The 27709-nt window shown below is 40.3% G+C and overlaps 1 protein-coding gene across 3 annotated transcripts in view; it reads right to left on the bottom strand.

Moving 5' to 3' along the window:
• LOC111236843 (probable global transcription activator SNF2L2) overlaps window positions 1–27709 on the bottom strand; it is a 52860-nt gene that overhangs the window by 2787 nt on the left and 22364 nt on the right. For all 3 annotated transcript variants that reach the window (XM_022765713.1, XM_022765715.1, XM_022765714.1), the window contains 18 exons: window positions 25874–26037; window positions 23781–23847; window positions 23557–23667; window positions 22447–22689; window positions 22222–22335; window positions 21582–21686; window positions 20613–20699; window positions 20019–20065; window positions 19321–19487; window positions 17881–18044; window positions 16037–16264; window positions 15557–15634; window positions 13688–13906; window positions 12093–12316; window positions 7241–7346; window positions 6867–6968; window positions 5521–5650; window positions 4166–4299 (listed from right to left, as the gene is read on the bottom strand). In XM_022765713.1, coding sequence (XP_022621434.1) covers window positions 4166–4299; window positions 5521–5650; window positions 6867–6968; window positions 7241–7346; window positions 12093–12316; window positions 13688–13906; window positions 15557–15634; window positions 16037–16264; window positions 17881–18044; window positions 19321–19487; window positions 20019–20065; window positions 20613–20699; window positions 21582–21686; window positions 22222–22335; window positions 22447–22689; window positions 23557–23667; window positions 23781–23847; window positions 25874–26037 — 2490 coding nt within the window. The remainder of the gene's footprint in view (window positions 1–4165; window positions 4300–5520; window positions 5651–6866; window positions 6969–7240; window positions 7347–12092; window positions 12317–13687; window positions 13907–15556; window positions 15635–16036; window positions 16265–17880; window positions 18045–19320; window positions 19488–20018; window positions 20066–20612; window positions 20700–21581; window positions 21687–22221; window positions 22336–22446; window positions 22690–23556; window positions 23668–23780; window positions 23848–25873; window positions 26038–27709) is intronic.

Raw genomic sequence — 27709 nt, 5'->3', positions numbered from 1 at the left:
CCACCAGACAGGCGCCTCAAAAACATCAACAAGTCAGCTTCTGCTCGACTGCTGCTATTTATAACTTAACACAATTAGCAATAATAACTTACAGCCCTGAAATGTGCTGATGTGTTAGTGCAGGTTTTATCACCCTTATTTTTCTACACACAGATTAGTATTCAAGTAGTAAATGTATAAATGTATTGCAAACATCCTATAATTATGAAACATGTCTAAAGAGAGATGCTTTCACAGCACCGGTGCTGTCTTTAACCCTGGCACCTGTATTGGACATGATACTATATTCATCACACTGTCTGCGTGTTTTTATACAAGCTTCAATGACCTTTTCTGTTTTGGGACGGGAAGACACTCAAAGTAAACGCCATCTCATGACAGAAAAGTCAAGGATATCATTACATCAGGAGTGCGTGACTCACAGTATCAAAAGGCAGATGGGACGAGGATGACACGCTGGGACTACGGCGCCTACAGCGATGAACTCTGTATACTGAATGACCATAAACAGTGTGAGCATCAACTGCAACACAAAAGGTGTTTGCTACAGGGCCTCGTAACTCTGTGTGCAAATAAACGTCTGCACAGTAAATGTTATGTAATGTGGAGCTATCCTCTACTCTCGTGCTGCTCATCCACTTTCAAGTTTAATGTTATTCTTATTTCTGTCATGTCAAATCTGTCCCATCCCACATGGGATTACAAGATGCTGCTACTTTACCAAACACGCATTTTAGTGATATACTATCACTAAAGAAGAGCAAAAAAAGATTAAAAGGTACTTATGTATTCTTGGAAATACCATGGTTACATCGAAAGAAAGTCCTAAAGTCCAAAATACCCCCCCCTAAAAAAGGGTATTTTCCTCTTCTCCCAGGCTTCTCTCCAAGTACTTGGTAAATTTAAATGTGTCATATGTGATCAGCTCACTCAGTCTTTGTGCAAAATCTATATTTACAATGTCAGTATCCAGTTTTTTTCTTACTAAACCACACAGAAATCAGCATGAAACTAATTTCCTAAACCAGTCAGACAGATCCACTTTTCTTCCTCCAGATTAACAAACTCCCAGTTTCAACATCAAGTGGTAAAATACCAGGGGCCGGTTGTTTTCTACTGAAGTACGACACTTAAGGTTTCATTTCTCCTTAGCTGAGGGGGGTAACTAAAGGTGTCACACAGAATCTCTAAATTAAAGGTAATTCTTACAGCAGTGAAAGAGATTTTACAGCTGTATATTTCTACTGTTTCCATGGAGACGGTTTGTTTACTGGCATTAGCTTGTGATACCTGTTCTCACTTTTGGGAATCTGGTCATCCTCCTGTTGTTTTGATGGGAACTTCACTACAGTGAGCTTTGGTCTCTAAGGACTTTTGTACAACAATTTAACTGACTTAAATACTTATGTGAACATTTTAGGGAAGTGTTTTGTGCAACTCATTTAATTCTAAGGAAACGAATATCTCAGATAACTCAGGCTTAAAAGAAAATCTTCACTTAAAGTGTTTTGTGCAACCAGCCTCAGATCTCAGCTGGACACAGATCTTTGATTTTGGTTAAGTCCGTGCGTGTTCAGCCCACTGCTCTCCACTGAGCAAACGCATCTCCTCTGAACATGTTGAGCTGTTTGTTATTTTAAAAAATGCAAACAGTGGCCACACGTCTTTGGACCGAAAGCCAATAATTTGTTAAATAAGTATCCTTCTTGTCAGCCTGTTTTCTTCCACATCAAGTAACTAACTCCATAACTGAGATCCACATCTCTTTTAAAAACAGCTTGATGCAACTCATCACTGTGCTTTGTGTTTCATCGTGGGAGATAAATATCAACTTATCTGGTCCTCATTGGCAAAAAGAAGAGAACCACACGTTACCAATTTTATTTATAAAGTTCTCCTGAAGCTGCCTCCGTGTGTCACTTCTCTTCTCAAACTTTAAACGACTCTTCATCAAACTCAGTTTGAAAACTAACTCGTGATAAATCACGACTAAACACTGAACGTGCAAGGACTGAATCGAGCGCTTTGCATCATATAAATGGAATAAACAACAAAACTTCTCATTGCACTGAGGAAATTTTTACCATTTAATTTCAAAAGAGATCTTAATCACTTTTAATGATTACAACAATTAGTCTGTTATTCAAGAGAAAATTAATCAGCAGCTATTTAGATAATTGATTTAAATTAATCATATTCATTTTCAAAGCAAAAATTCAAACATTAAACATGACAGTTTGTCACTTTTCTTCCTCATATCTGATCGTAAACTGAGTATTTTGTTGCTAATATAAAACAAGAAGGTTAAACGCATTGTCTTGGGTTTTGGGAAATTCTAGTGGAAACCTTTTACTATTACTACATTAGTTTCAGCTCTAATATCGGTCAAACTTTCTGATTAAATAAAGGTTGTACTGGTTCAGCTGCGTACTTTGTGAGCACATTTACATTCTCTGTTCTTAAAGCAGCTAATGAAGATGGATGTGCAGCTGTGGAAAAGGAGCTTTCCAGTTGTCAAGTTAAATTAAAGAAGCTCTGTGGACACGGCTTGTAAACAAACAGAAGTTACATTCAGTGTCTCTCATCAAGACAGTGTTTATCCTTAAGGTCTAAAATAAACATTTTGTGCATTTCCTTCCACATAAAACATTCGCAAAATCAATTTATTTATTCAAAGTCCTACATCGTTAACAGCTGTTTGCTTGTTTTCCTCGTCTCTGGCTTTGTTGATGCCTTCTAGCGATTATTGCTGCGTTATCACCATGAACTGTCAATCAGGAGTCATGGGTTTTGTTGTTTATGATGATATAGTACAACTGCTGAATTTTTGGAAGTTGATTTCAAAGTTTTATGTTCAAATTAATCTGGATGTGGAGACAGGCTGTCACAGTCACACCTGAATTAATAAAATGTCACCTTGGCTAAAAGAATCTTCCTGCTTTATTAAGTGTGAACTGTGTCGTTTTAGTCTCAAAATGTGATAGTGTCATCTGTTTGATGGAGATCAGCAGCGTCAGTAAGTGACAAGCGACATCATTCGTTCTGTGCCTTGCTGCTCTGTGGCATTGAATCTGCAGGTCACATGAATAAAGCATCCACTGAGGTAAAGATGGAACAGAGAGAAAAGTATTAGTGCGGTCAGGTGACTTACATGACCTACAGGAGAAGCAGAGCGAGGGGGGAGGGGGAGGTATTTGTCATAGTGAAGATGGGTACGTTATTGGTGGTTGTCATGGCTTCAATTTAATTCCTCTGTGCTGGTTTATTGTATACTGGCAGCAAATTAGATGATGTGTCACTGTTGGTACAATTAAACTGAGTAGGATAAACATAATAGAGGCGGGGTAATACAGAGAAATACAATCCTGCCAGAAGGAGCAGATGCATAATGGAATATTTAATGGCATGAAAACAAAGACTAATTAATTAGGGTAGATGCTCAGTCCATAATTCTCCTGTTTACATCTAACTTGGACTCACCCCAGTCATTACATCGATTCCTAGTTCAAGGGGAATTTTGTTTAAAGTTTGGGTCTTATCATTCACTCGACGCTCCACCTGCTGAAGCCTCCTCTTGGAGGTTTTCATGTCTTAAGCCCCTGGATGAGCTCGCTACAGTTTTTTTACCTTTACAGGTTTTGCTCTGCGGCTCACTGACATTTACTTGACCACATTTTGAACCCATGTGAAATGTGCTTTGATCCTTCACTTCCCCCTGACACCGATATCCATCCATCTCCAAAATACTCAGCAAGCCCAGTCTTCGTGTTTCACAGTAGATGACCCAATATAGTAATGTTTTCTGGTTTTTTTTCTTCCTCCACAGACAATTTAACAGCACAAGGTATCTCAGGTGTGAGGAAGGAAACCAGGGGGGACTGAATCGTGACGAGCTGGATTTAAATCCACCGTGCTTGAGAGAGATTGCCAACAGCACCATGTTCCACAGGGGATTAACTGTGACTGAGCTTTCCTAAGCTGTGGCAGCGAATGTTATTACAATTATTTCATAGTGTCAGTTATGTCAGAGCCACGCCCATATAAGTTCACTTTGTTTGCCTGACAGTCAGGTATTAGCCTTTTTCTGAGTAAAGGATCACTGCGTAATTTTTGTTGAAAGATGCAGTAATGACACAGTAAAACGCCGTGAAGTGGAATGACCTACATTATCGTCCTGGTCCTCGTCGCTGTCGTCGTCGCTGACCACCGGCTTGGCCTTCCCTCGGCTTTGCCTCTTCTTGCCTTTGTCATGGCTTCGCGCCTCCTTACTCAGCTTGATCTTAACCCGCACCGACTTGGCTGAGTGAAGCACAAGGGGAAAACAGGCGTAACTGTAAAGTTCAACTAAAACAAAGTCTTACATAACTGCTTTCATCGTTTTCTGAGTCAGAAAACATAAATTACACTCATCATTAAGTTTCCACCCACGTCTGGGCTCAGACCACATGTTGATTACATGTGGAATCATAAAATAAAACACAGTGGCTTCAGAAAGTAGACAGACCCCTTAATTCAGAACTTTGTAGAAGCTCCTTGGGCATCTTTTAAAAGCTGGATTTGGGCAGTTAATCCCGTTCTTCCTGGCAGTTCCTCTCAAGCTCCATCAGACTCGATGGGAAGCGTTAGTGAACTGCCATTCACAGTCTCCACAGATGTTCTAGGGGGTTAAAGCTTGGAGACTCGTCCCGAAGCCACTCCAGCGTTTTCTTGGCTGTGTGTTTCAGGTCCCTTTCGAGCTGAAAGGTGAATTGTCGTCTCATTCTCAGGTCGCCTGCTCTCTGGAGCAGGTTTTATTGTATTTGGGGCCTTCATTTTCCCCTCAATTCTGACCGGTCTCCCTGTCCCTGCTGCTGCTTTTCACATTGTCATTTTGGGTTACTGAGTGAAGATGATTGGTGGGCAAAAATGACAGTTGTATCCAAATCCAAATTAAATCTACAGCACAATCAAATGTTCAAAAACTGAAGGGATCTGGAAACCGTCTGAAGCCACTGTATGAATTAAAATATAACTTTGTCCTTTGACCATCAATCAGTTACTTGTGAAAACAACCAGGAGAGTAATCAATACTGAAAATAATTAGTTGCAGCCCTAATATCAATTGCTGAAAATAGGATGTTTAAACATGAATGTTTTTACTTGTTTTCTTTTGTAAATGTTTATTTTTACTACATTTTACTGTTTTTGCAACTGATGCATAAAAACAGATCAATTGTATTTTCAAGACTTAGAAAAAGATTGTGTTTACATGTGAGATAATGTTACTGAATGATTTCAGGAATAAAATGAATCCTTCTTAACTCAAAGTCTACTTATAAGCTTTTTCTGGAGCTTTCGACCAGTCTTCTGCTGCTGTGGGAGGCCAGTTGAACATGGTCTTTTATTTTTAACATTATTTTTCCCTCTGCTCCAGGTGAGATGGTGGCAAAGTGAATTTCCTACCAGAACAGTATTCACTGTGTGTGTGTGTGTGTGTGTGTTGTTTTTGCATGCATGTCCTAAAAAAACAGTACATCTTACCCTCTGCCTCTGACTCATCGTCATCATCGTCATCATCCTCATCGCTGTCATCTTCACTCACTTCGTCCTTGGCAATCTTCTGCCTGGCACTCTTGAACACAGACTGGAGGACAATGGAGTCCTCGTATATCTGCAGGGATAAAACGACAAGACCAGATATAAACGGCTCCTCCAACAGGAAATGGCAGAAGAGCCTGCTGAACACAAGGGGGGGGTGTGGGTAAAGACATTAAATAGAAAACATTAAACATTCATCGATAGAGAATGGATTAAAGATGGTGGATAAAGGGCATGTGTAATGGATTTTGGAACAAGCAAGTCGGGGTTCAAATCATTTTCTTTTTTAATTAACCAATTGATTGTTTATTCTATAAAACACCAGACAATAGTGAAAAATGCCTGCAACACAGTCCCAGAATCCCAGGATGATCCTTATTGATTTGTCCAACCGACAGTCTGAAACCTAAATAGATTGAATTTGCAGTGATATGAAACTTACAAAAGCAGCAGATTTTCACATTAGAGAAGGTGGGAGTGAAGAATGTTTGGAGTTTCTTTCACAGCATCCGTTTCGATGATGAGACGAGCCCCCTGTGTATTCACCGCATCATGTATTTCATTACTCCTAGCTCTGAGTGGTTGGCAGTCATCGCATTCTGCCTCTTTATATATGGCTGACGCATCACACTCATGCTACTCAGAGAACCAAGGTTAGGCAAAGACACTAAATGGCGACCTGAGTTGCTGAACTCAAGGACGAACCGCCTGCCCACTTACATCTAAGTATGAGGATGAGTCCACCTTCAGGACAGCATGAGGCAGGCGTGAAGACGTCCAGCCTGTAAAATGTTGCAGTAACAAAGGAGGCTGACGTCACAGCTTCCATCATCCAGTGAGAGTCTCTTTGATGATGGTTTAAGCATACGATACAAAGAACTGGTCCTTTTGTCTGAGCGCCCTACTTCTCCTCATATAGACAGTGATGTGCAAACGTTTTAGGCCGGGCACAGCATACGCAGCCTTGCTGTTCCACATAATGTGAACGCTGGAGGGTGAAAATGCTGCGAGATCCGCCGCTGAGCGTAGATTAACCAGCGCTGGAACCAAAGCAGGATTAGACCTCAAGGTTCCCAAGGGAACATCAGCCTCATGCTACTCGGAGAACCTTTTCCTTGATTCTTCTAAATTATTGACACAGCAGTTAAGTGTTTCAGCACAATTTGAGACTGGGAACCTGCAGACCTCTGGTTCTCCATCACACATGGTTCAACACCACATGAAAAATTTAAAATTAATTAGACAAAGTAAATCAGAAAAAGTCAATTCCACACAGCTGGGTTTCTGACCTGGGATCCCTCCAGGTTGAAGGTCTGGGCGTTGTGACAGAGCAGCATCACGTCCTTCTCCAGGTCTCCCACGCTCCTGTATTTATGATTTCTCACACGCTCCTGTTGACAGAAAGAAAGCAGCATGGAGCAACAGCTTGATTCACACTCATCTGAGGTTTAAGGCGTCCATGTTGTCACCAAATGACTGCACAGCTCTAAACACTTTGCTTGTCCTAAACCAAATAAATTAATAATTCAATTTATTGTAACTACTGTATAGTATATATTAGTATATACTGTGCTGCAATTACAATACCATTAAACTTTCAGATTCATATTTCTGTTCCAAATCTCCATCTCTATTCATTTCTGGATTATCATATTCTTCATACCTTGATCTTTTTGAAATCCACAGGTTTTCTGATCAGCTCATAATATTCTGGGAGCTCCTTCCTGGACGGTAGTTGGACAAAGACCTCGCTCAGTTGTCTCCCTGACCTGGAAATGAACATAAAATAATTCAGCATTATAATTAAATTTATATTCCAACCTGTCGACTGGCAGATCGTCAATTGAAACTCCCATTTGACAATCAAGAAAGTCTTTTGTGTCAAGTTTTTTCAAACCGTTTGGTGTTTGGAATCTTATATTAATGATTAAAATATTCAAATTATGGGGTTATAAATGTAAAATACAGGCTGCCTCCACTTGAATCTACAATAACTGAAAGAATTAAACAGAGTTAATTTACTAAACTTCAGTATAAGGTCAACTTTTATGGTTTTAATGTGAAACATGAGCTTTTTCAATGGCAAATAATGAGATACAGCTGTTTCAAAAGTATAAGTTGACAACAAATTTACCTTATATATATATATACACACACACACGTACACACACACTCAGATGGTAGTATGGTAGTTGGTATGTATGGTAAGGACATTACCTAACAGCTGGGAGCACCTGGGGTTCAGTGTCTTGTTCATGCAATATATAAAGTGAATGGTTTGTGGTGCTCATTGCTGTCTGTTATGATCCCTTTATGATATGACCATCACTGGAAAGTTTCAAATTCTAAACAGCGGCTTTAAATGGCAAGAAGTCAATAAGACTTATGAATTAACAACCACCCGTCAGAAAGAACCTTTTTGACAACCAGAAATATTAAGAGAAAAATCAGGGAAAAGGCAAAGGAGCTGCTGATAAAACATCAGATTTCCTGAGTTAAAGGAAACAAAAATTTAACGACCTTGTTTGAACCGTTTTTTATATTCTGTTAATTACCAGATTCAGATTCCATTTCCAGATTTTACCTGTTTCATGATATCTTAAATAATAAATAACTAGATTCAGCTTTAAATAAATAAAAGCCAAACACAAGCCTTGCGCAGAGACCACCACCTAAACACTGAACCTGCAGCAGCAGAGAAGTTCAGCCTGATTTCAAGGCTGCTGCGCTCAGATGACTTGGACATCGTGCAATCACCACACTGGCGGTGCCTCTTGGCTGTGAATGTGCCGCGATCTTAGATCCACTGTGTAAACTGTGCTGAAACCACAAAAGGTGGATGGTCTGTTCAAAATGGGTTTTTTCATCTGTGATGCCTTTCAGTCCAGCGCCATGACAGCAGGGACCTCTGGGAACAGACCCAGTTGTTGACTTCTGTGAAAGACACTGGAATTAAGGGAAATGTGATCCCGAAGGCTTTAAACTAGGGTTTTTATCCCACTGGTTTGTGATAGTAACAAGGTAAAACAATGCCTCATTTCAAACCAATGTCAGTGTGTGGCATCCTGTGTTTGAAATCTCAATGATCTCTGTTGCCATGTTTAATAGAGACGTCGTCACAGTTACAGGACACGGAGCCTCGACTGTTGCCTGACTCCACTGAAGAGATAAGAGTTTATTCAATTCCAAGATGCTCCAAATTAGATTTAAGTTGCTCTCACATTTGCGTCATGCAGTTTGGAGGTATAGTTTGTTTTATGCGGAGACAGCAGTGCAACCTATGTATCCAAAATCTTGGGGTGGAAACTCCAAACTCTCCCCAGTCAAGCTCAGTGAGAGGAGCGCCAGAGCGATGATTGAGATGCTCTGGGAAGAAAAGCCATCAACTGGAAGAGGAAAGAATCTGACTGCTGGAAAGGCAGGTAGCAGTTTCCTGGCATGGTTCTCAGCCAGCACATATTTGAATAGAGGGAACACGAATGCACATGTTCCTCCATGCACGGGTGTATATAACAGACAACACAAGACAGAAGAAAAACTCAGACACAACAAAATAGACCACACACACACACACACACACACACACACACACACACACTGACTGACAGACACAGACACAGACACACAAATACACTCATATACTAACTCTCATAAGTGTTGGACTGAAGGAATACAGGGATGTTTATCTCTCTGTTCTGTTCCTAAGACATGACTTCATGTCGGTTTTATTTATTCTGCTGACCACGGAGAAATCTCTACTTTCCACTGGATAATCAAGTCTGGCCTATTTGCACCAGTCTCACAAACAGAGGTTCTGTTCTGAACTCAGACGCGGGGCTCAGCAATTAATCAAAAACATTATCGGAGTCACAGTTCGGCCAGGTGCAATATCCAAATCACAGAAGCCGCAAGTTTTTGAAAAAGGTGAATATGTGTGACAACATATCATTATGAATGAAGCATTGTGGTGCTGCAGAGATGCCCCGGCCTATAAATCATATTCTCCAGACGTGAGGCAATACGCTGGTTTGGTACAGATCCCAGCAAAAAAATCAAATCATCATTGTTTTTATTCTTATTCTTTTCAGTGAAAATCAAATTCACAAATGACCATTTCCACTAAAACGCTGACTCATATCACGATATGATTTTTTATGCACATCGTTCAGCCTTAGTCAGAAGTATATTTTTGTACAAATGTATGATAACGAGGACAGAATGGGTCCTAAAGAGAGCAGAGCCACAATAGAAACATTTGGGTAGAAAGAGAAATATCATTGTGGTAGCACCTCACTTGGAAACTTGTGTATTAACACTGTAATGTATGTAAAGGATTTTACTTTTTAGGCCCCTCCGCATCAAATACCATTAAAATTAAGTTTAAAATCTGCGTTAGTTCACAGTTAACAGAGAGCATCACGTCCTCTCTGGCTGCAGGGCTCTGTTGTTATCAGCTGCTGCAACAGTAAACCTCTGCTGCATGAAATCAATTTTACTTTAATAAACCGCCATTAAATCATTTTTCAATCTCATTCTGAGCAGCATGTCGACAGAGAAGCAACCAGGGACTGCTAAAGACCAAACAACCTGCCTACACAGCGGGCCACTCTGCCCATCTCTTGCGGAGTACAACCAGTTTCACACCAGTGTTTTTGAGACAGTAGTAACTTCCACATTCACAGAATACCATCACCAGTTAACTGCGATCAAACCAAACTACTCTAACATGTAAATCAGCCAGTGGTGTCGCTATAGAGCTACTTTCACTTTCAAAAGCTCTTATCTGTAACTGCTATGAGACAGGCTTTGTGAGAAAATAAAATGAATGTGCCGCTTCTGTCCGACCTCCACTCCATGATCCATCATAATCAGAAGAAACAACAACAAACAAGAAACAGATAATACTGTATGAATGGAAAGTGTTCATGCTGCTAATAAGGTAAACATGAGATTTGTGAAAGTAAAATTGATTTAATTTTTTTTTCTCAGTTTGTTGTTGACAGAAAATCCAGAGGAGACGTCTCCCTGTTAAAACTGGGCTGAATCTTGTTGAAAAGTTTAAGTATTTATATTTACGGCATTTGATGGCTGTATTTATAAAAAGAATATAGAACTGCTTCTACAGGACGTCCTGCTCAGATTTCATAAAAACTAAAAATCCTTTTATATATAGTGTTATATGCAGGTTTGAGGTGCCACATTACAACTTTCGCAGGCCTCATATCAACTGGCCGTGTAGTGAGAGAAGCTTGTCACCAGCACAACAGTAATATTTATAGTCCTCCATGAACGTCTGCACATGATCAGTGCTGCCGTGTGAGGCTGCAGTTACATGTGTCAAGCGTGAGCCATCATCCCGTGGGTACAGACAGCTAAATTGCTTAATATTGAAATGCATCTGTTGAGTCAGATGGGCGACTGAGGAGCACAGCTGATGGGCGGAAAGCAGAAAGAGGAAAGAGCAAAGAGGAAAGCTTCCAGCGGAATATTTTCAAAAACAAATGAGTCTTTGTCAAGGTCTGTCAAATACTGTGATGCTGTGTGAAAATTTCAGCACAACCGGAGATTTGTCCTTCCACACCAGTTGGTGGTTGTTGATTTATCATGAGGGAGATGAGATCAGAAATAAACTCGGTTTTAGTAGGTACACATGTCTAAATCTGATTCTGTCTAATGCAACAGGTACCTGTAAAACCTACTGTCATTCAGGTTATAGGGCTCAGTTTTTAATGCGATTCAACATTGGTCATTTGAGAAGGCTGCAGTTTGTGGTTCTGCTGATTTAGACTACTGTCACTGACATACATGAAGTGGACCAAATGGTTTCAGACCTCTGAAGAGCAGCATGTTTTTTGTTTTTTTGTTTTTTATTAATTTCAGTAGGTCTGGTGTGGTTCACGTAGGCTTGGGCTGATATTCGATAATATCAAATATCGCAATATTTCCCACCATGTGCAATATTTTTCATAATATTAGAAAAATAATTTCTATTTAAATGTATTTTTATCCATTTTTAAAAAAAAATTATTTTAGATTTTTTTGCAATTTTTCTATTTTGCACGGTTGCCGAGTTGCTGAAAGTTGTTGTTCCTGACACATAAAAATATAATATTATATACAATGATGTATTATAAAATTTAAAAAAAACAGCAGAAACATAAAATACATCAATATAGTTATATTATTAAAAGGGATATCATCATATATTGTGATATTTGGCCTGGACTGTATCACCACATTACATTTTGGATATCGCCCATGCCTAGCTGACGGGTTGAAAAGTGAAAAAACCAAGTGAATCAAATCTCTGTAAAATGGATTAAAAATGAAGAAATTAACCAGAATAGCAGGTACATTCATGGTAGAAATAGAGACATTAGAAAAATTCCTTCAAAAACAGCATCGAGTGTGGATGAGAACAATGCAGCTGCACAGGTCGTTTCACAAACAACACTTAACTCTGCAGAACAGAAAACTGACATAACCATACGCATAGTCTGAGTTACTCTCCTTACCCATCTCTGTAGTTGATCACTGTGTCGATGATGGTGTTCATTTGCTTGGTGAGTCTGGGGGGGTTGGGGGAGAGTTTCTCAGCTGGCGGACGCCCACGTCGCTTCTTGGCCTTGCTGCTTCCGTCGTCTCTGCTCGACGAGTCCTTGTCCTGACGTCGCTTGCGTTTTCGCTTTTTGAGCCGGATCTCCTCCTCCATCTCCTCCAGGTTTCCATCCTCAATGGCCTGGAATGTGAAAGGAGCCGGAGCGGAGACAAGGTTAATCCTACAATGACTTCGACTTGTCCACAGGTGAGGGGTAATTGTGAGATCATTGTCAATCAATGTGCAATTTTCACAGACCATCTCTGTCATCAGGTTTGCAGAGCTCAAGGCAACAGAAGAATAAATGACATGACAGCGGAGAGTATTTTCACTCGACTTTAGTATTTTTATATCTAGATGTCAATCTTCTGTAGATCTGCTCTTAAGTCTCCGGATGAAGTTTTCACTCATCATCATTTTATGCTGTAGAACACGATTGTTTGGTTTTGTTTTACATGATTTCTTTTTGTTTTCATTTTATGTACGCCTGTAAAATAGTGACTGCAAATCCTAATGTTTTATCACATCTTTTGACAAAAGACCAAAACCAATACAGTTGTTTTACAGGATCATTTGCATTTTTAAATTTCTTTTTCTAAGAATTACACAAGAACAAGAAAGCTGCTTATTTTGGTTTTAGTCACAAGGGCTGGTACAGTTCATATAAAATTCATATTAGACTTTATGCAAGCTGTTTTTTTTTTTACTGAAAAAAGATTTAGATAAATCTTTTACAACAACAAAAGCTGAGAGCAAAACAGACCTCTACCCATTCCTTGCTAACTGTAATGTATTGTTAATTGTTTGACTGTTTGTCTGCTTGTTTTGTTGTTGTTGTTGTCTCTTTTAAGACTGTACATTACTCAATGTATATTTCAGTATAGTATTTTACTTTCATATCCCTTGTGTATTGTGGTTTTTATTATAATGAATACTGACTATTTTAATGACACTGTAGCTCAAAAAGCCTAACTAGGGACAAGAGTTGAAAAATAGCAGTAGTAAACTCTCTGTGCAACTCATCGCTTTCATGCTCTGTATTGGGACCGTGTTAAATTGCACTGTCCCTATTAAATAAATAAGTAAAAAAGGAAAAGTTTTTCTTCTATTTTTACATATAGCTTCTCTGAACCAAACCAACTCTTCCAACACACAGTTTCCTCCGCCTTTTCCTTCTTTCTTTGTTCTATTCTTGTTTTCCCTGAAACACCTGAGCCACAGTCGATAAAATGGATGTCGGGTCTGAGCTGTCTCTCCAGGGAAATGTGTCACAGGATATTTGGTGTGGAGGACTGTGGTCCATTAGCATCACGCCAAAAAAATGTAAAATAAAATAAAATAAAATGAAATTGGCATCCAATTATAGTTTGCTAACAATGGAAAATAATTTGCTTAGTTCATAAAAATGATGTAGTTGTTTTACACTGTAAATAGTTCCATTGTTTATATTGATCTTCTGCAGGTACAAAAAACTTTCTTCAGTCAGGTCACAACATTATGCTCAGACTTTACCCGTAGCCACTGTTTCTCAGTCAGAGTGTCGCTGTAGTCCACGTCCCGACGGCAGCGTGATCCTCGGCCGAACATCTTCTCCTCCTCCTCTTCGTACGTGAGCCGCTCCACCTCAGCGTCGTCTTTGATGATCCAAGAAGGCAGCTCGTCCTCCTCCATTAGACGCGGCTTGCGCTTTGGGTTTCTGGCGTCCTCCCGGCGCCTGTCCATGTCCATGCGCTAGAGGAGAAATGCGGGAAAATTACGTCAGGTCAAGCGGTAGGTGACACACCTCTTCAGGGCAGTCCCACCTTAGATACCTATATTGTAGGTTTTTATTAACATATCAGCATCCGATTTCAGCTGCATCACCAGTTGGATGTATCGTACTTTATCAGGCCATATTGTGCTTTAATCATATTCCCTAAAATACTGTGTTTACATTCTTTCATTTACTTGGTGATACAAAGTGACAGTTGACTAGGCAATCACCATGTTTATGTCCTTTCATTCACTGTGATAGAAAACTGGGATTGTGGCAAGCACAGGGTTTGCAGTGGAGAAGGTTTTGTCTAGTTGTTATAGAGGATGTGCGTGTAACCCCATAACATACAACTGCAAATTCAACATTAGATCCAGTAACACTAAAGCTCTTTCAGAAGTTACAACCTTGCTGCCAAACACATCCTATTGCTTTCTTCCAGATACGTATGAAGCCCAATCAGTTAAACTCAGGTTTGTAAATACAGTTCACGTCTTGCAACCTGTCATGGCACCAGCCATTAAAAGCTGGACGAAACACCAAAGATATGGCATGAACCAGTGAAGCTTCAGGTTGTGTAATGTTAATGTGAAAAAAAAAAAAAAACACACATCTGATTTTGAACTCCTGCTGCATGTTGTAAGCAAACTAGTGGTTGAGCCAAGGGACACAACAACTGTACTAAACATGTCAAACACAGATGGTCTGAAACAAGAGTTTGCCTAATGTGTTGAATGTGAGTCCTGTATCCATGGCAATTCAGTCTATTTCTATGCAAGGAGAAGCATCTGGCAGGGGACAGTTGCTGTCAAGTCTGAAAGTGCCTGAACAAATGATGACTGAATAATGGTCTTGACATGATGGGCAATCTACAATCATTTTGGGGTGGATGGAGAAGAGAAGCAGCCGGCAGCGACTCCTCTTGTGGCAAATTAATATTTTAAGACCGGTCACTTTATGGTTTTTCTCTTCAGTGTTTCCCATAAAGTGATTTGTGTGTGGCAGCTTGACACAAATATCAGCACCATTTATTTTCTTTTTTCTTTTGTTACTATTGCAGATCAAATCTTATTTCACTGCAGAGCTGTCTGCAGCCCATTGATTTGCTCCGCCCGTCCTTGCCCTGTCTCCCTGTCTCCCTCTCTCTCTCTCTCTCTCTGCCAACATGATGCTGTGTCAGGACATCAGCAAGCAGTAAGCACAGACGCACTGGGTTTGATCCAGAGTGGCTGAATATGCCTCTGTTTAACACTTGGCTATCTCACACACGGCATGGTAAATTTAATACCGGCATCATTTATGCTGTCGTCAATAAATAATCAGAAAGTAGAATGACACCCAGTCAAGCGCGTCTCTCTGCCAAGGCCAAACAACCCTGCACTTGTCTTTTGTTCTCAAGTATATCTTTATTTATTGATTGTCTTATGACTAAATAATAAATAAATGGGGGCAATTTGATCTCCTTGGTGGAACTAAACTTTTATTTTCTTAACCATCTTTTTAATCTTATATACAACATTATTTAATAATTCATCTTTAATCGCTTGTCTGCTACCAACACAGACAGAAAACACTGTTCTGAAAGTTAAATCTCAATTTCATCTCACAAAAATCTGGACTTTTCTTACCATGAAGAGCTCAAATTCATCTTCAATGCGGGCGATCATCTGGTTAAGAGTTTCATCATCAGGAACCTCATCTTCCTCCTAAAGTTACAACAGGAGAAAAGCATGAAAAGACTGTCTCTTCTGAACGTATAATGCAATCTTTACAGTGTCTGTTTTAACTTTTGCAGCAAAACAGAAGCTTCTCGAGCTCAGTTCAAAACAATCAGTTAAGCATCGCGTACAGATTTGATCAAATACCAATTAAGTAGCTGAAATTGCATTACACGCTGATCATATCTACAGAGCTGTCTTTAGGCCTGGAGTCATACAATCAAAACCAACATGCATATTTTAACTATAGGGGGGATTTATTTTTCCATTTAAGGCCTCCTACATTCATGATATAAAATGCCTTCTCAGGCATGAACACCTCATCTTGGTCATGAGATGCTTGAACTTATAATGTAATAAAACGCCCAAAAATACAAACTGAGATTTTACCTCATTCTGCTCCTCGTGCTCTAAAATGGCCTGGAGGAAGGCGCGGCGCTCGTGGCTCGAGGACTTCTGGTCGAACATGCCGGCCTGAATGACCTTCTGGTCCACGTTCAACTTGTATTTGGCAGCCGCCAGGATTTTCTCCTCCACGCTGTTGACGGTGCAGAGACGAAGCACACGCACTTCATTCTGCTGACCGATGCGGTGAGCCCGGTCCTGAGCCTGAAGGTCCTGGATTTAACAGACGAAAAGAGAAATATGAGACCATTTCAAAATAAAACACATATGTCCTATCACCAAAACGCAATGTACAAAATTACCACCTGCTGATTGATAAAGGCCAGACAAATGATAAGTCTTATATCGTGTGGCCAGTTTCTACAAACAAAGCTCCTCTGCTCACCTGTGCTTCTCTGCGAGTAAATAAAATCAGAGCAAACACAAAGTTCGATATCAAACCCACCCCTGTTTACCTGCTGGAGCCCGAACCCACAAAGCAAAATTAAAGAACGTCTGATCAAAAACGTGTCATCATCACAACATGCTGCTAGAAGTTGCACTTGAACATGTGCATGTATTGTTCTGCATGAGAGGAAATATCTACTTCCATCAAGTATCTGTGTTCCTAATCCAAAAAAAAATATCACAGGAAGACAAACAAAAACTGAACACTTTAATGCTGCTGTCAATCTGTCCAATATATCTCGGAATATAGAGGGAGAAGATTTCTGACAAAAAGTTGCCAAGGGCACTTTAAAACTTTAAAAACTCTGAAAGTTTTACTTTGCTTTGCTTAACGTAGGTATGTTTAGACTTTTGTCTTTTGTTTGTGAAAAGGAAAGGACAAAAATAACTCAAACAAAACCAAAACTAAAGAGAAACCCCACAGAATGATTCACTACAGTTAACGGCCAATCAGACTGGGGCTGACGACGACCCAGCAGCACCCCATCTGATGACCAACCACCGGCCGTTTCAGGGCCTTTAAACCATTACTTTCATCTGGATTCCAGTTTCTAGTGACTTTATGACTTTAATGCAACCTGGACTGATTATAAAACCCGTCACTCAAGCCCGTCACAAATTACTGTCAGGGGCCCAAAATGTTGCAATGCAATTTTTCAGCCTAGCAGAGTATTAAGACATGACTGAGCCCAGCCACAGCTCAGCTGATTCGCATATCTGGAAAGCAATGGAGCTAAAAATCAGCTGAAGGTATTTTTTGGAACAGCCAGAGAAAGAAAATTTAAATAGCTTGATGTCAGCTCATCAGAAAGATCATTGTTTGAACAATGCATTGAAATAAATGTGGAAAAAAACTTTATAACTATATAATATATAATAAGCATCAGTGGCTGCTTCAATCATATCACACAGGGAAACACTGTGGGAAACAGGAATGCAAGATTGTGGAAGTAATCAAAGGTTGTTGCATCGCTGCTTGTCTTGTGTTTTGGTGTTAAGTGGAGTCCAGTAAAATATCTTTATAATGCATCTTCCAATTAGGGTTTCTCCCTCTCTCTCTCTCTCCATTTCTCCCACCCTCCGTGTGAGTCTGCTAAAGCATTTTGATCAATTTTACACCTGCTTTTTCACAGTGTCATCTGTGGCAGTGATCAGTCTGCAGAGATAAATCAGGTGCAGAAAATATTCATTCCCTCACATATTTTACACCTCTGAAGAGAAATGCCTTATATTGCATGAGACCAAACACGATTCTTAGGGGTGCTATCTTCTTTCAATTTGATCGGTAGAGTATTTAACAGTGTCAGACTCCCAACAGCTGCCAACACTAAAACCAACACCGTCAACACTTTCTATAATCACGCCTTCACACTGAGACGGACCTGGTGGGGGTTCCAGTCACTGTCGAAGATGACGACAGTGTCGGCGGCCTGCAGGTTGAGGCCCAGGCCGCCGGCTCTTGTGCTGAGCAGGAAGATGAAGTACTGAGATCCTTCCTCATTAAATTTCTTCAGCAGCGCCGCTCGATCCTCTGACTTGGTGGTTCCTGGAACATCAAACATGATCGTTTTGAAATGCAGAGTCTGTGAAGTTAACTTTGGAAAGCCAGTATCTACTTCTTCTTGTTATTCTGATAAAAAAGCCTGTTGTTTTCAGCAAAGTAAAACTGTCACACGTGTACAGCGCCGCTTCTCTGACCAGTGAAACAGTTTCAAAGGTTTCTGAAAAGGGCATCCAGTGGCTTTGATTATGCAGGGTTCACAATGTGATAACACCATTCAACAACCAGTTTATAGGTCTGATTAAAATATGATAACAAAACCACAGCTGCATATCAGAGACTAGTTTCTTAATTTTCATTATTCATTTCTTTCTTTTTTAATTGGCCACACTGTGAAGCTGTTTTTGTTTCTTATGTTTTCTATGTGCTGATAGCTGTTTACACTGCTGCATGATCTGTCACTCACACAGCAATCAAGGTAAAATGGAGTGAAAGACTAATTCTGTATCAAGAGGAGCATAAAAACGAATGGTTTACATCTCCTCAGTGAACTCGGGTCTCTGTCGTCAGACCCAGTGGCTAAAAGGACTGCCTTCTGTTTGAGATGCTGAGCGTGGGAATAATGTTGAGTGTATGTAATGGGAATTATGACACCTTAAGATTATTATTCCTTTAGTCTAGACAAGTGTGAGTCAGCTTCAAATTAGAAATGAGAAATTAACCTTTTCGTTTCAAAGGCATCAGACCTGCACAGGGTTTTAAACACCACATCGACGCATCAGGCAGCTTCAAATATCTTCCTACTTCTTCTGACATGTGAGCATTAATATCCTACAAGGTATATATCATATATTTGGGAAGTCCCGATCAAGTTTTTTTTGGCTCAGATCCAAATCTTTTAAAAAAACATCTGATTCTTATATTTACTGAAATGTTTACGCATTTAAATAACAGCTGTAAACTTCTACATCTGACCCACTTGGTTTTTTTAAGAGGTGCTTCATTCAAATGCTTAACATCCTGGTTCATAACTATGATATGAATTAAAGTTTAACTGGGAGACGTGTCATGTGATCGGCTCGAGAGAAACCGTATCACTGAACAGTGATGTAACAGAGTGGAGACTCTTTCCTCACAAAAGATCTTTGGCTGGGCACAGACACCAGCTGGCAGAGAGCAGTTTAACCAGACAACAACCAGATTTAAATGCGACCTCAGCTTGGAACATTTCTATTAATTATAAAATATATATTCTATATTTTACTATCTGTAGATTTGATTATCATAGAATTTTTAAACATCATGAGAGAGGTGATCTCACCATCAAGACGGAGGTATTGAAAGTTTCGGTAGCTGAAGTAGTCCTCCATGATTGTCATGAGCGAGGTCATCTGGCAGAAGAGCAGGACTCTGTGGTTGGTGGCGTGGAGCTTCGGTAGGATGCGATCCAGTAGCTCAAACTTTCCAGAAGCTCGGTACAGATCAGGCCTGAGCGGAGACGATGAAACCAGAAAAGTATCATAAGTCGTCATTAACGGGGATGATTGTTAAAGTGTCTGTGGCCTCTGGTCGGACAGCGGTTAGCAGTGTAAATAGTTAAATAATGCCATTTAACTCCTTAATCACCAGTTAACAAGATCATTTACTGTTTCAATGGTTGGTGGCAGCTGTAGCCTCTTTATATTGTCTCGGTAAAAACCTCTTTATGACATCCTGGAGGGATCAACACCATGAAAAGTCAGCAAACATGTAGCCCTAACATGTTACTAAGAGTGGGCAAAATCCCACTTTACAAGGAATCCTGCACATCTCCTGACACCTTCATGACACAGAAATACTATAACCTGCAGAAAGCTTCACAGTTATATTTTCTAAGGAGGATATAATGTCCATAATGTCTATAGGCAATCTGACAACAGACATAAAAATCTGGAAGTTTTCTCTGCCAGCACTTTCTATCATTGGGGAGTAAAATGAGGAGTGTAACTGTGAAAGACGGACTTCTTTTGTCCGACTTACCCATTGATGATGCCGTTTGGATAACCCAAGTGCTCAGCAAAAGATTCCTGTAACAGAGAGTATTTACTGGTTTAAATAAGGAGGGACTATCAAACTATATTTAAAAATTGGCTGTACTGGGGAAAGACTTCAAAACAGGCCTTTCTAAAAAATTACAGGTTTGTGGCAGATAGTCTATCAGTTTGTTCTTAATATATATATATGTGTGTAAGTTTACTGTACATTTTCACACACAAGACAGCACAACCTGCACAAAACAACGTCCTCTCCCCTAGTAAAGACTAATGTCTAGCAAATCTCTGAAACTAAGTCCCGGGACTTTAAAAAATATTTAATATATAATAATATATATATAAATAATTTATAATCTAATAATATATCAAATATATATATAAAATTTGATATACATTTTAAGGAAAAACTGTCTAAATGAGGTCTGTTTTAATGAAGGTCATAAATGTGAAATAATTAGGTAAATGAGACAAACATGCACAAGTACTGCAAAAAAAAAAAAATATATATATAAACTTTAACAAGTTCTAGTAACTGGTTCTTCAGAGCCAGGACCAGTGGTCTTGGCCCTGCAGTGCTCACCTCAATGTGCTGGAACATGTATGGATGGTTGCAGATCTTCTTCAGCTGCATGATGGTGTTCATCAGGGTCTTCGCTCCTCCTTTGCCCTGGAGAAAATTAGTGTATAGATAGAAGAGATTTAATTCCAGATCAAAAGGATGATCAACATGCTGTGAACGTAATATTGACATTTCATCACCTTATAAGTTGATATGAAAAACATTTTGGCAAATAGTTTCTCATTTATTCATTAAGTGGTTACAGAGAAATATTATCATTCCACCTGGTCAATCTAAGTCAATGATTCCCTCTGTTTCAGCTTTGTTTTTGGGCTCTACCACCTCCCTTTAAATGTCTGTCTGTTGTTTGGTGCTGAGCTGGTAGTGCACAGTGGGATTTCAGGTTTCTTTTTTTGCTGACAACATCTGCTAAACACTGAGCCGAAACTCTCTATGAAGTTCTGTTTAGCCAGAGGAAGCTGCAGATTCAAGTGATAATTCTCAGTAGGTTCATCACAAGTGTTGCCTTTCACACTGTCAGACTGTTTTCACACTGTCATGATAAAAATATCCATCATAGTAAATCAACTGCACTAATAACTATAAGAAGATTTGATTACCTCTTTGAAAGTAATGGATTTTGAGCAGTGTATTCAAATTTTTTTTTTTTTTTAAACCCTGTGCAGCCTATTTTTCCGAGAGCGTTGTACAACCGACATTCTGCTGCACTGAAACCAAAATTGAGGCTGGAAGCCAAGATTCAGAGGTTAAATAAAACTGACATTATAGTTCTTATTTATCTGTTTCATGATGATATTTGTTAAAAGCAAACGCACAGGGCAACTGTGGCTCCAATCACATGACAGAATTCAGGGACCTTCAGATGTCAAACAGCAGGAAGCTGCCACTGAGCCATTTGTCAGCGTGACACGTGCTGATAAAACAAAGTGTAGACATACAGTGAAGACACAGGGGTCCTGGTGTATTTACCTTCTTGTCTTTCTCAGAGCCGTCAGTGAGGAGGATGCCTTTCTGCATGTGGCGGTACAGAACCTTCTGAATGGCAGACATGTCACATTTTATGACATACTCCACCTGTGTGAATGACAATAAAAACAACACCTCAGTGACACGACGGTGTCTTTTTAATGGCGAGCCTTTTTGATTTGACAACAAGTTCTTAATCACAGTCTTATTCTTTATACTGACAGTTAGAATGAAAACAATACAAAACAAGTGAAGTGAAGGTGAGAGAAAGAAAGTTACATCATATACAGGTGCCACATGTACAGAAATCCTGCAGTGAAACACATTCAATCAAACTATCTGAGGGTGCACTTCAGGCTGTGTGAGTTATTACTCCTATAAACTTTAAATTTCTTTTAAGTGGAAGTGCAACAATTCATTGTTTTAACCTATTTTTAAAAATCCCCCATTCTGTCATTTTTTAACATGTCAAAAGAACCAAAAATCATGCTCTTAATGGTCATTGATTTATAGTTGCCAGTGCTGACGTGGTTTATAGTAATTTAATCAAACAACAGTGCAAGTTTTCTGCAGTGAATCCTGTGCAGCAAATATAATCATGTGACAACAAATCAAAATACATAAAGCTCGGTTTAGCTCTCACCTTCTCTGGCAGCTGAGACTCCACCTCCTTCTTCAGTCTGCGGAGCAGGAAGGGGCGGAGCACCTTGTGCAAACGCCGAATAATGAGGATGGTCTCCTCCTCATTGAGGTCAACCTGAACAAGTCAGAAAGAATATGTGATGATACATCACAGACTGTTGTCTTCTACATACTGAGCAGCAGGGTTAGTGAGACGAGACTCCAGGCCGGTTCCCCCGGTGCTTACCCTCTCTCCCGTCATGGCGAATGGTGCGTTGAACCACTGCTCGAAGGTGCTGCAGCTTTTGAAGATGGTGGGCAGGAGGAAGTTGAGCAAAGCCCACAGCTCAGGCAGTTTGTTCTGCAGTGGTGTACCGGTGAGGAGGAGGCGGCGGGGAGCCACATAGTGTGTGTTCAACACCTGGGTCAACTTACAGTGGTGGTTCTTCATGCGGTGACCCTCGTCCACAATCATGTACTTCCAACGAATCTGTATGTGGAAGAAGAATCATTAGACCCTTACCTGTACACTTTGAGGTAGTGAAGAACCCAGAGATGCTGAGACCAAATCTGCATTTCAAATAGGTTTGAGTGAAAGGAGATAATGACAGGCAGCAGAGAAGAAAATGCTGAGTTCCTACTGACTGCCCTCAGGGTAAACAACATTACTGCAGACAAATGAGAAGTTTCTTATTCCCTCTCTTATTGCTTACACTTACAATAATTGTTTGTGCACACATTTTGCTAACAGGTAACAAATAAACACAAACCTCTTCTTCAATAATTTCAGCTCATTTCCACCAAATGTTAATCACATTTATTGCAGCTTGGAGAGAAGTTATTGAGTTGTCCACACAACACACATCCCCACAACCACAGATTCACAAGCGGCCAACTATTTTGCATCCAAATGTGTGAATGCACCATAAGACAAACACCAATGATGAAACATTTTTTCTAGATACAAACTGACATAAATAATCTCCTTCTGGATCTGAGGAGTTAAAGCTGCTGCTACAAGTCAGCCTCCTTGAATTCTGCAGGAAGTGCAAAGCAACTAAGATACAGATAACAACAAGACAACAAGGGCAGAAACGCTTGTTATTCGTTATACGTGTTGCTTTCACCACTGGTAGTCGTGATTGGTAAGACCCAATCAGGGAGCGACTGAGAGTGTCATTATTTGCAAAGGTCTCCAACAGTTTTCAAACTAAAACAGGGCGTGGCAGCGTTTCCAAAAGTCTCCTTTTTAGTCGTGTGGATGTAGCCTGTGTGTATGTGAAGTGTGCAAAACGGCAACAGAGTGCAAGTGGGAAAGTGTATCATACAGAGAGGACAGAGATTTGATCTCTTTCACCTTGGCCAGTATGTGCTTGTCCTTGATGATGTATTCATAGGTGGTCAGCAAGACATTGAATTTCCCGCTGCGGAGCTGAGGCACGAGTCCACGGCGCAAAGCAGGGGTGCCCTACCATGGGGGAGACACAAAGACAAGACAAATCTCTGTCGTGAGGCAGCCAAAGGCAATCAGACTGTCTTAGATGAAAAAAAAAAAAAAAGAGAAAAGTGACTTTCTCTTACTTTGTAAGCGATTTTGACCACAGACGGTGCCCACTTGTCAAGTTCATAGACCCAATTAGACAAAGTCCTGAAAAAAAACAAAAAACAGTGACAATCATCAGACGTGCAGGAAGTCACATGTAAGAAAGTGGCCTGAATTTAGATTAATAAAAGAGACACTCTGAGCTGAGTTAAGCAAGACCAACAAGAGGCTGAGTGGTCGCTGAAATACCCGTCATCAAGGTTGACACAAATTTGCTGGATGAACATCAGAGGAAGAAAAAGTTCACACAACAGACTTTCCTGTGTGTCTTTGTTGAAAACTGGCCCCTGGACAGATTAATCTCTCTGCCCATTAACTTTTAATTTCTTAACACACAACTGCAAATGAAAGAGGGAGAGTTTAAGGCTTTGCTCCATATTTAAAAAAGCACATCAACAAATTGGCCCTAGGGTCAAATCTAAGCCTCTGCTCTGCTGTTTGACTACAAAAACAGCGCACGCCTCAGGAATTACAGGTGCACTGCTTTTGGGTGTTGGAGGAAAGAAATCCATCGTTCTAATCTGTTCACACCTGCAGTGGTAAATTATCACTAAAAAGAAAACACCAATTAGGTGAAATGTGAAAGTGGGAATTAAAACAGAGTTTTTCATTCGCTCTAAAGCGACCTACAAAAGCCGACTTATCCAGAGGTCTCCTCCTCTCCAAAACAAATAGACCCGGTGATTAAATCTGGTAAAAACAGTAAATAAAGCAGTTTCACTTTAAAAATCAGTGTTTCCCTGATGCTCTTCGGTAAACACAGGGCTGCCACTAACATTTCCTCAGCTTGTTTCTGTGATAACTTATGATCTAATGACTAAAATCGTTCTCCTCCTTTTCAGCTTGGAAGGTTTTCAGTGTTTTGCACAAATGGCGAAAACTCAATACTGGTTCAAATACACGACAATATTTTCTTCTGAAAATTACAGTTCAAGTGTAGATCATATTATGATCAAAGGACTAAACAATTACAATATTCACAATAATATCTTTTAGATATTATTTTTGAATGAAGAGAGGATCGGTGTAACACCAGCTACAACAGAGAGTTTGTAGCATTAGTGTTTCTAGGCTTGCAAGTTTCTTTAAGTCAGTTTCAGTGTCTTTTAGATTTTACTCAGCCCCAAGTGTCTGGGAAGCTCAGTTCATCCTCAGCTTGTGTAACTTATTTTCCTGCCAGCGAGGTGGAAATGTCTTCTCTTGACATCTGTACTACAGAAACAGACCGGGGGCCAAATCATCTGTCAAGCAGCTGAGCCGACCTGTCAAGTTGCTATTTAGACTCATAATACTGTATATGTAGTGAAGACTTTGAAGGAATATAATAAATGGTGTGAAGTTTATTTGACCTTTCACCTTTTGGATATATAAAATGTCAACACTTGATAATTTTATACTATAAGACATGTGTGTGAAATTCTGTCATAATTAGTACATGAATTCTCAAGTTATGGCCAAAAAAAAAGGTCACAGTGACCTTTGAACTTTGACCACTAAATTCTAATCAGATCATCCTCGAGTGAAAGTGAATGTTTATGCCAAAGGGGAAACTTAGGGAAACTTTCCTAACAGGACTGTTTTGTGGGTTGTCATCTTATAACCAGGGTCATCTTGTGTTAAGATCAATACGTTACTGCAGATAGTTTAACTTCAGCGCCCATAATCTCTATGATGGACACAGCTAAGTCATCTCTACTCAGGCAGCTGGATATGAAGACATAGCTCTGGTGAACGCAGCTTTGTCTGAGCTGATTAGAAACTCGCTACTGCTGAGACTTTTTGTGTTTGCTATTAACTTTGACTCATTGTTCACTGTGGAAGCACTAGTGTGCAAACCTGACGCTTGATAACATTTGAGCAAACAGGTGCATCAGTGTCTCAAACAAGGACGGGACTCCTGACAGCCCCATCTGGTGATTGCGGCTGATAAGGTTGGTGTAATTCAATCTAAAACTAATTGCTGGAATAATTTTAAACACTGTGCAGATTGGTCCCTTGCTAAAAGCATTTTTAGGGTTTCATGGCACAGAGTGATAATAGCTATGATAAATGCCAGCTGCGGAGTACTGACGAGAGAGGGACGATGATGAGATAGGGACCGTTGAGCCTCTTGTGCTCCATCAGGTAGGTGATGAGGGCGATGGTTTGGATGGTTTTGCCGAGGCCCATCTCATCAGCCAGGATGCCGTTTAGATTGTTGTTGTAGAGGGACACCATCCACTCCAGCCCCTGGATCTGGGCGACACACAGAAATAAAGTGGTGTGAAAACATGCTTGCAAAGAAATTGTCATTCCTCCCTCCATTTCTTTCCAACTGTTTGATGTATTGCTCCTTTCCCACCATAGATAAAAGACAGCACCTTGAACAGTGATGGGCCATATCAGGGAAAATGACTCTGAGCCTCTCTCCTGATTGGCTGACTGTTTTCGAAAATGATGCAACAAATTTCAGGTAAATTCTCAGAGCTTGGATGGTGGGTGCAGGTGGGTGGGGCTTCGGGGCGTGGCTGAGAGCGGTGACTGTTTTGTTGTGACATCACAAAGTTACAGAAGTCCTGACGGCTGGTTTTAATTAGCTCAGATAAACAACGAAACAAGCATGATGTTTGTGATGTCCTGCTTTCTCTTATTAAATCTCTTGTCACTTTCAGCTGTAACAGTCTAACAGAAAAAATGCCAGAAAAATGTGTTCAATGTGTTTCTCCTGCCTCGCTACATGTGACAGTACAAACGTTTAAAACATCTGAAGAAGTTAATTTGAGGTTTTTCAGAGCGAGTTTTGCAAATGCACTTTGATCTTCCTGCCACTGCGGCATTTTACATCCCAAATGATTCAAGGACAGTAGGAAAATCAAGTGTGTTACCAACTGAGTAGCTCGCTTGTGGCGAGCTACAATCAGCAAGAGAAAGAATGGATAAACAGGAGGAGGGCAGGGGGGCACTGGCAGCAGAAAAAGGGGCAGCCAACCAATTAGTTAACTGCATAGTTAACAAAACACCTGACAGCAGAGCTAATTCCAGAAGAAAAGACTGGCCGGGGGGAAAAGTAATGAGAAAAAATAAACTCAAAATTGTCCCACAAAAATATTTCAGAGCTTCTGAAGTTGGTGTTGATGACTCAGGTTTGATGCACAGATTGCTGCTGTTACTGCAGACAGTTGATCCAATTATGGTACCGCAGAAATCGCTCCAATTTCCCCTGGGAGCTGCCACCATATCTCATTTAAAAGGTCTGGCACACCATAGATCAGAGGAGTGCTAGGACTGCAAACTGATCGGAAGAAAGAAAACGTGAGCAGCACCCAATTGCCAGTTCCCTTTCTCTGGTAATACACTATCTTTCACTGCAACCCCCACTTACTACAGCAGAGATCAGATCGTAGTGTCATACTGGAAAACAATGTGGCTGTGTCGTTATGAGCAAGCAGACTATCTTTAAGCTCAACTAAAATGATTGAGCAATTAGTTGCCTAGTACGTTTGGTCACACCCCCCACATCCACTTCCAAACCCACGACGGCCAATAGCTCATTCCCACTGCACAGGAATATTCAGGAACCCTGCATGATGAGAAGCAACAGGGACTGAGGTGGTTCCTGTTCCTGTCTCCACTGTTTCCACAGCTCATTAAGAGTCTGAATGTTCACATAAATACACACACACACACACACACACACACACACACACACACACACACACACACACACACACACACACACAAATCCATTGCTTCAATTGGACTTCTTCCTGGATTGTTTTTTCATTGTGTCAGTGGGACCTCAACAACACGCCCCCACCGACACAACCCCCTTCACAGTTTTAATGCAGGGCTGTTTTTCAGTCTGAATCAGCTGTAAGAAGCCAGCAAATACTTACATTTGAGAAGTTGAAACCAGTGAATTTTCTGC

This window comes from Seriola dumerili, unplaced genomic scaffold (assembly GCF_002260705.1).
Source record: "Seriola dumerili isolate Sdu_G_001 unplaced genomic scaffold, Sdu_1.0 BDQW01000733.1, whole genome shotgun sequence".
Lineage (NCBI taxonomy): Eukaryota > Metazoa > Chordata > Actinopteri > Carangiformes > Carangidae > Seriola > Seriola dumerili.
This window is presented reverse-complemented; position numbering and strand designations above follow the sequence as displayed.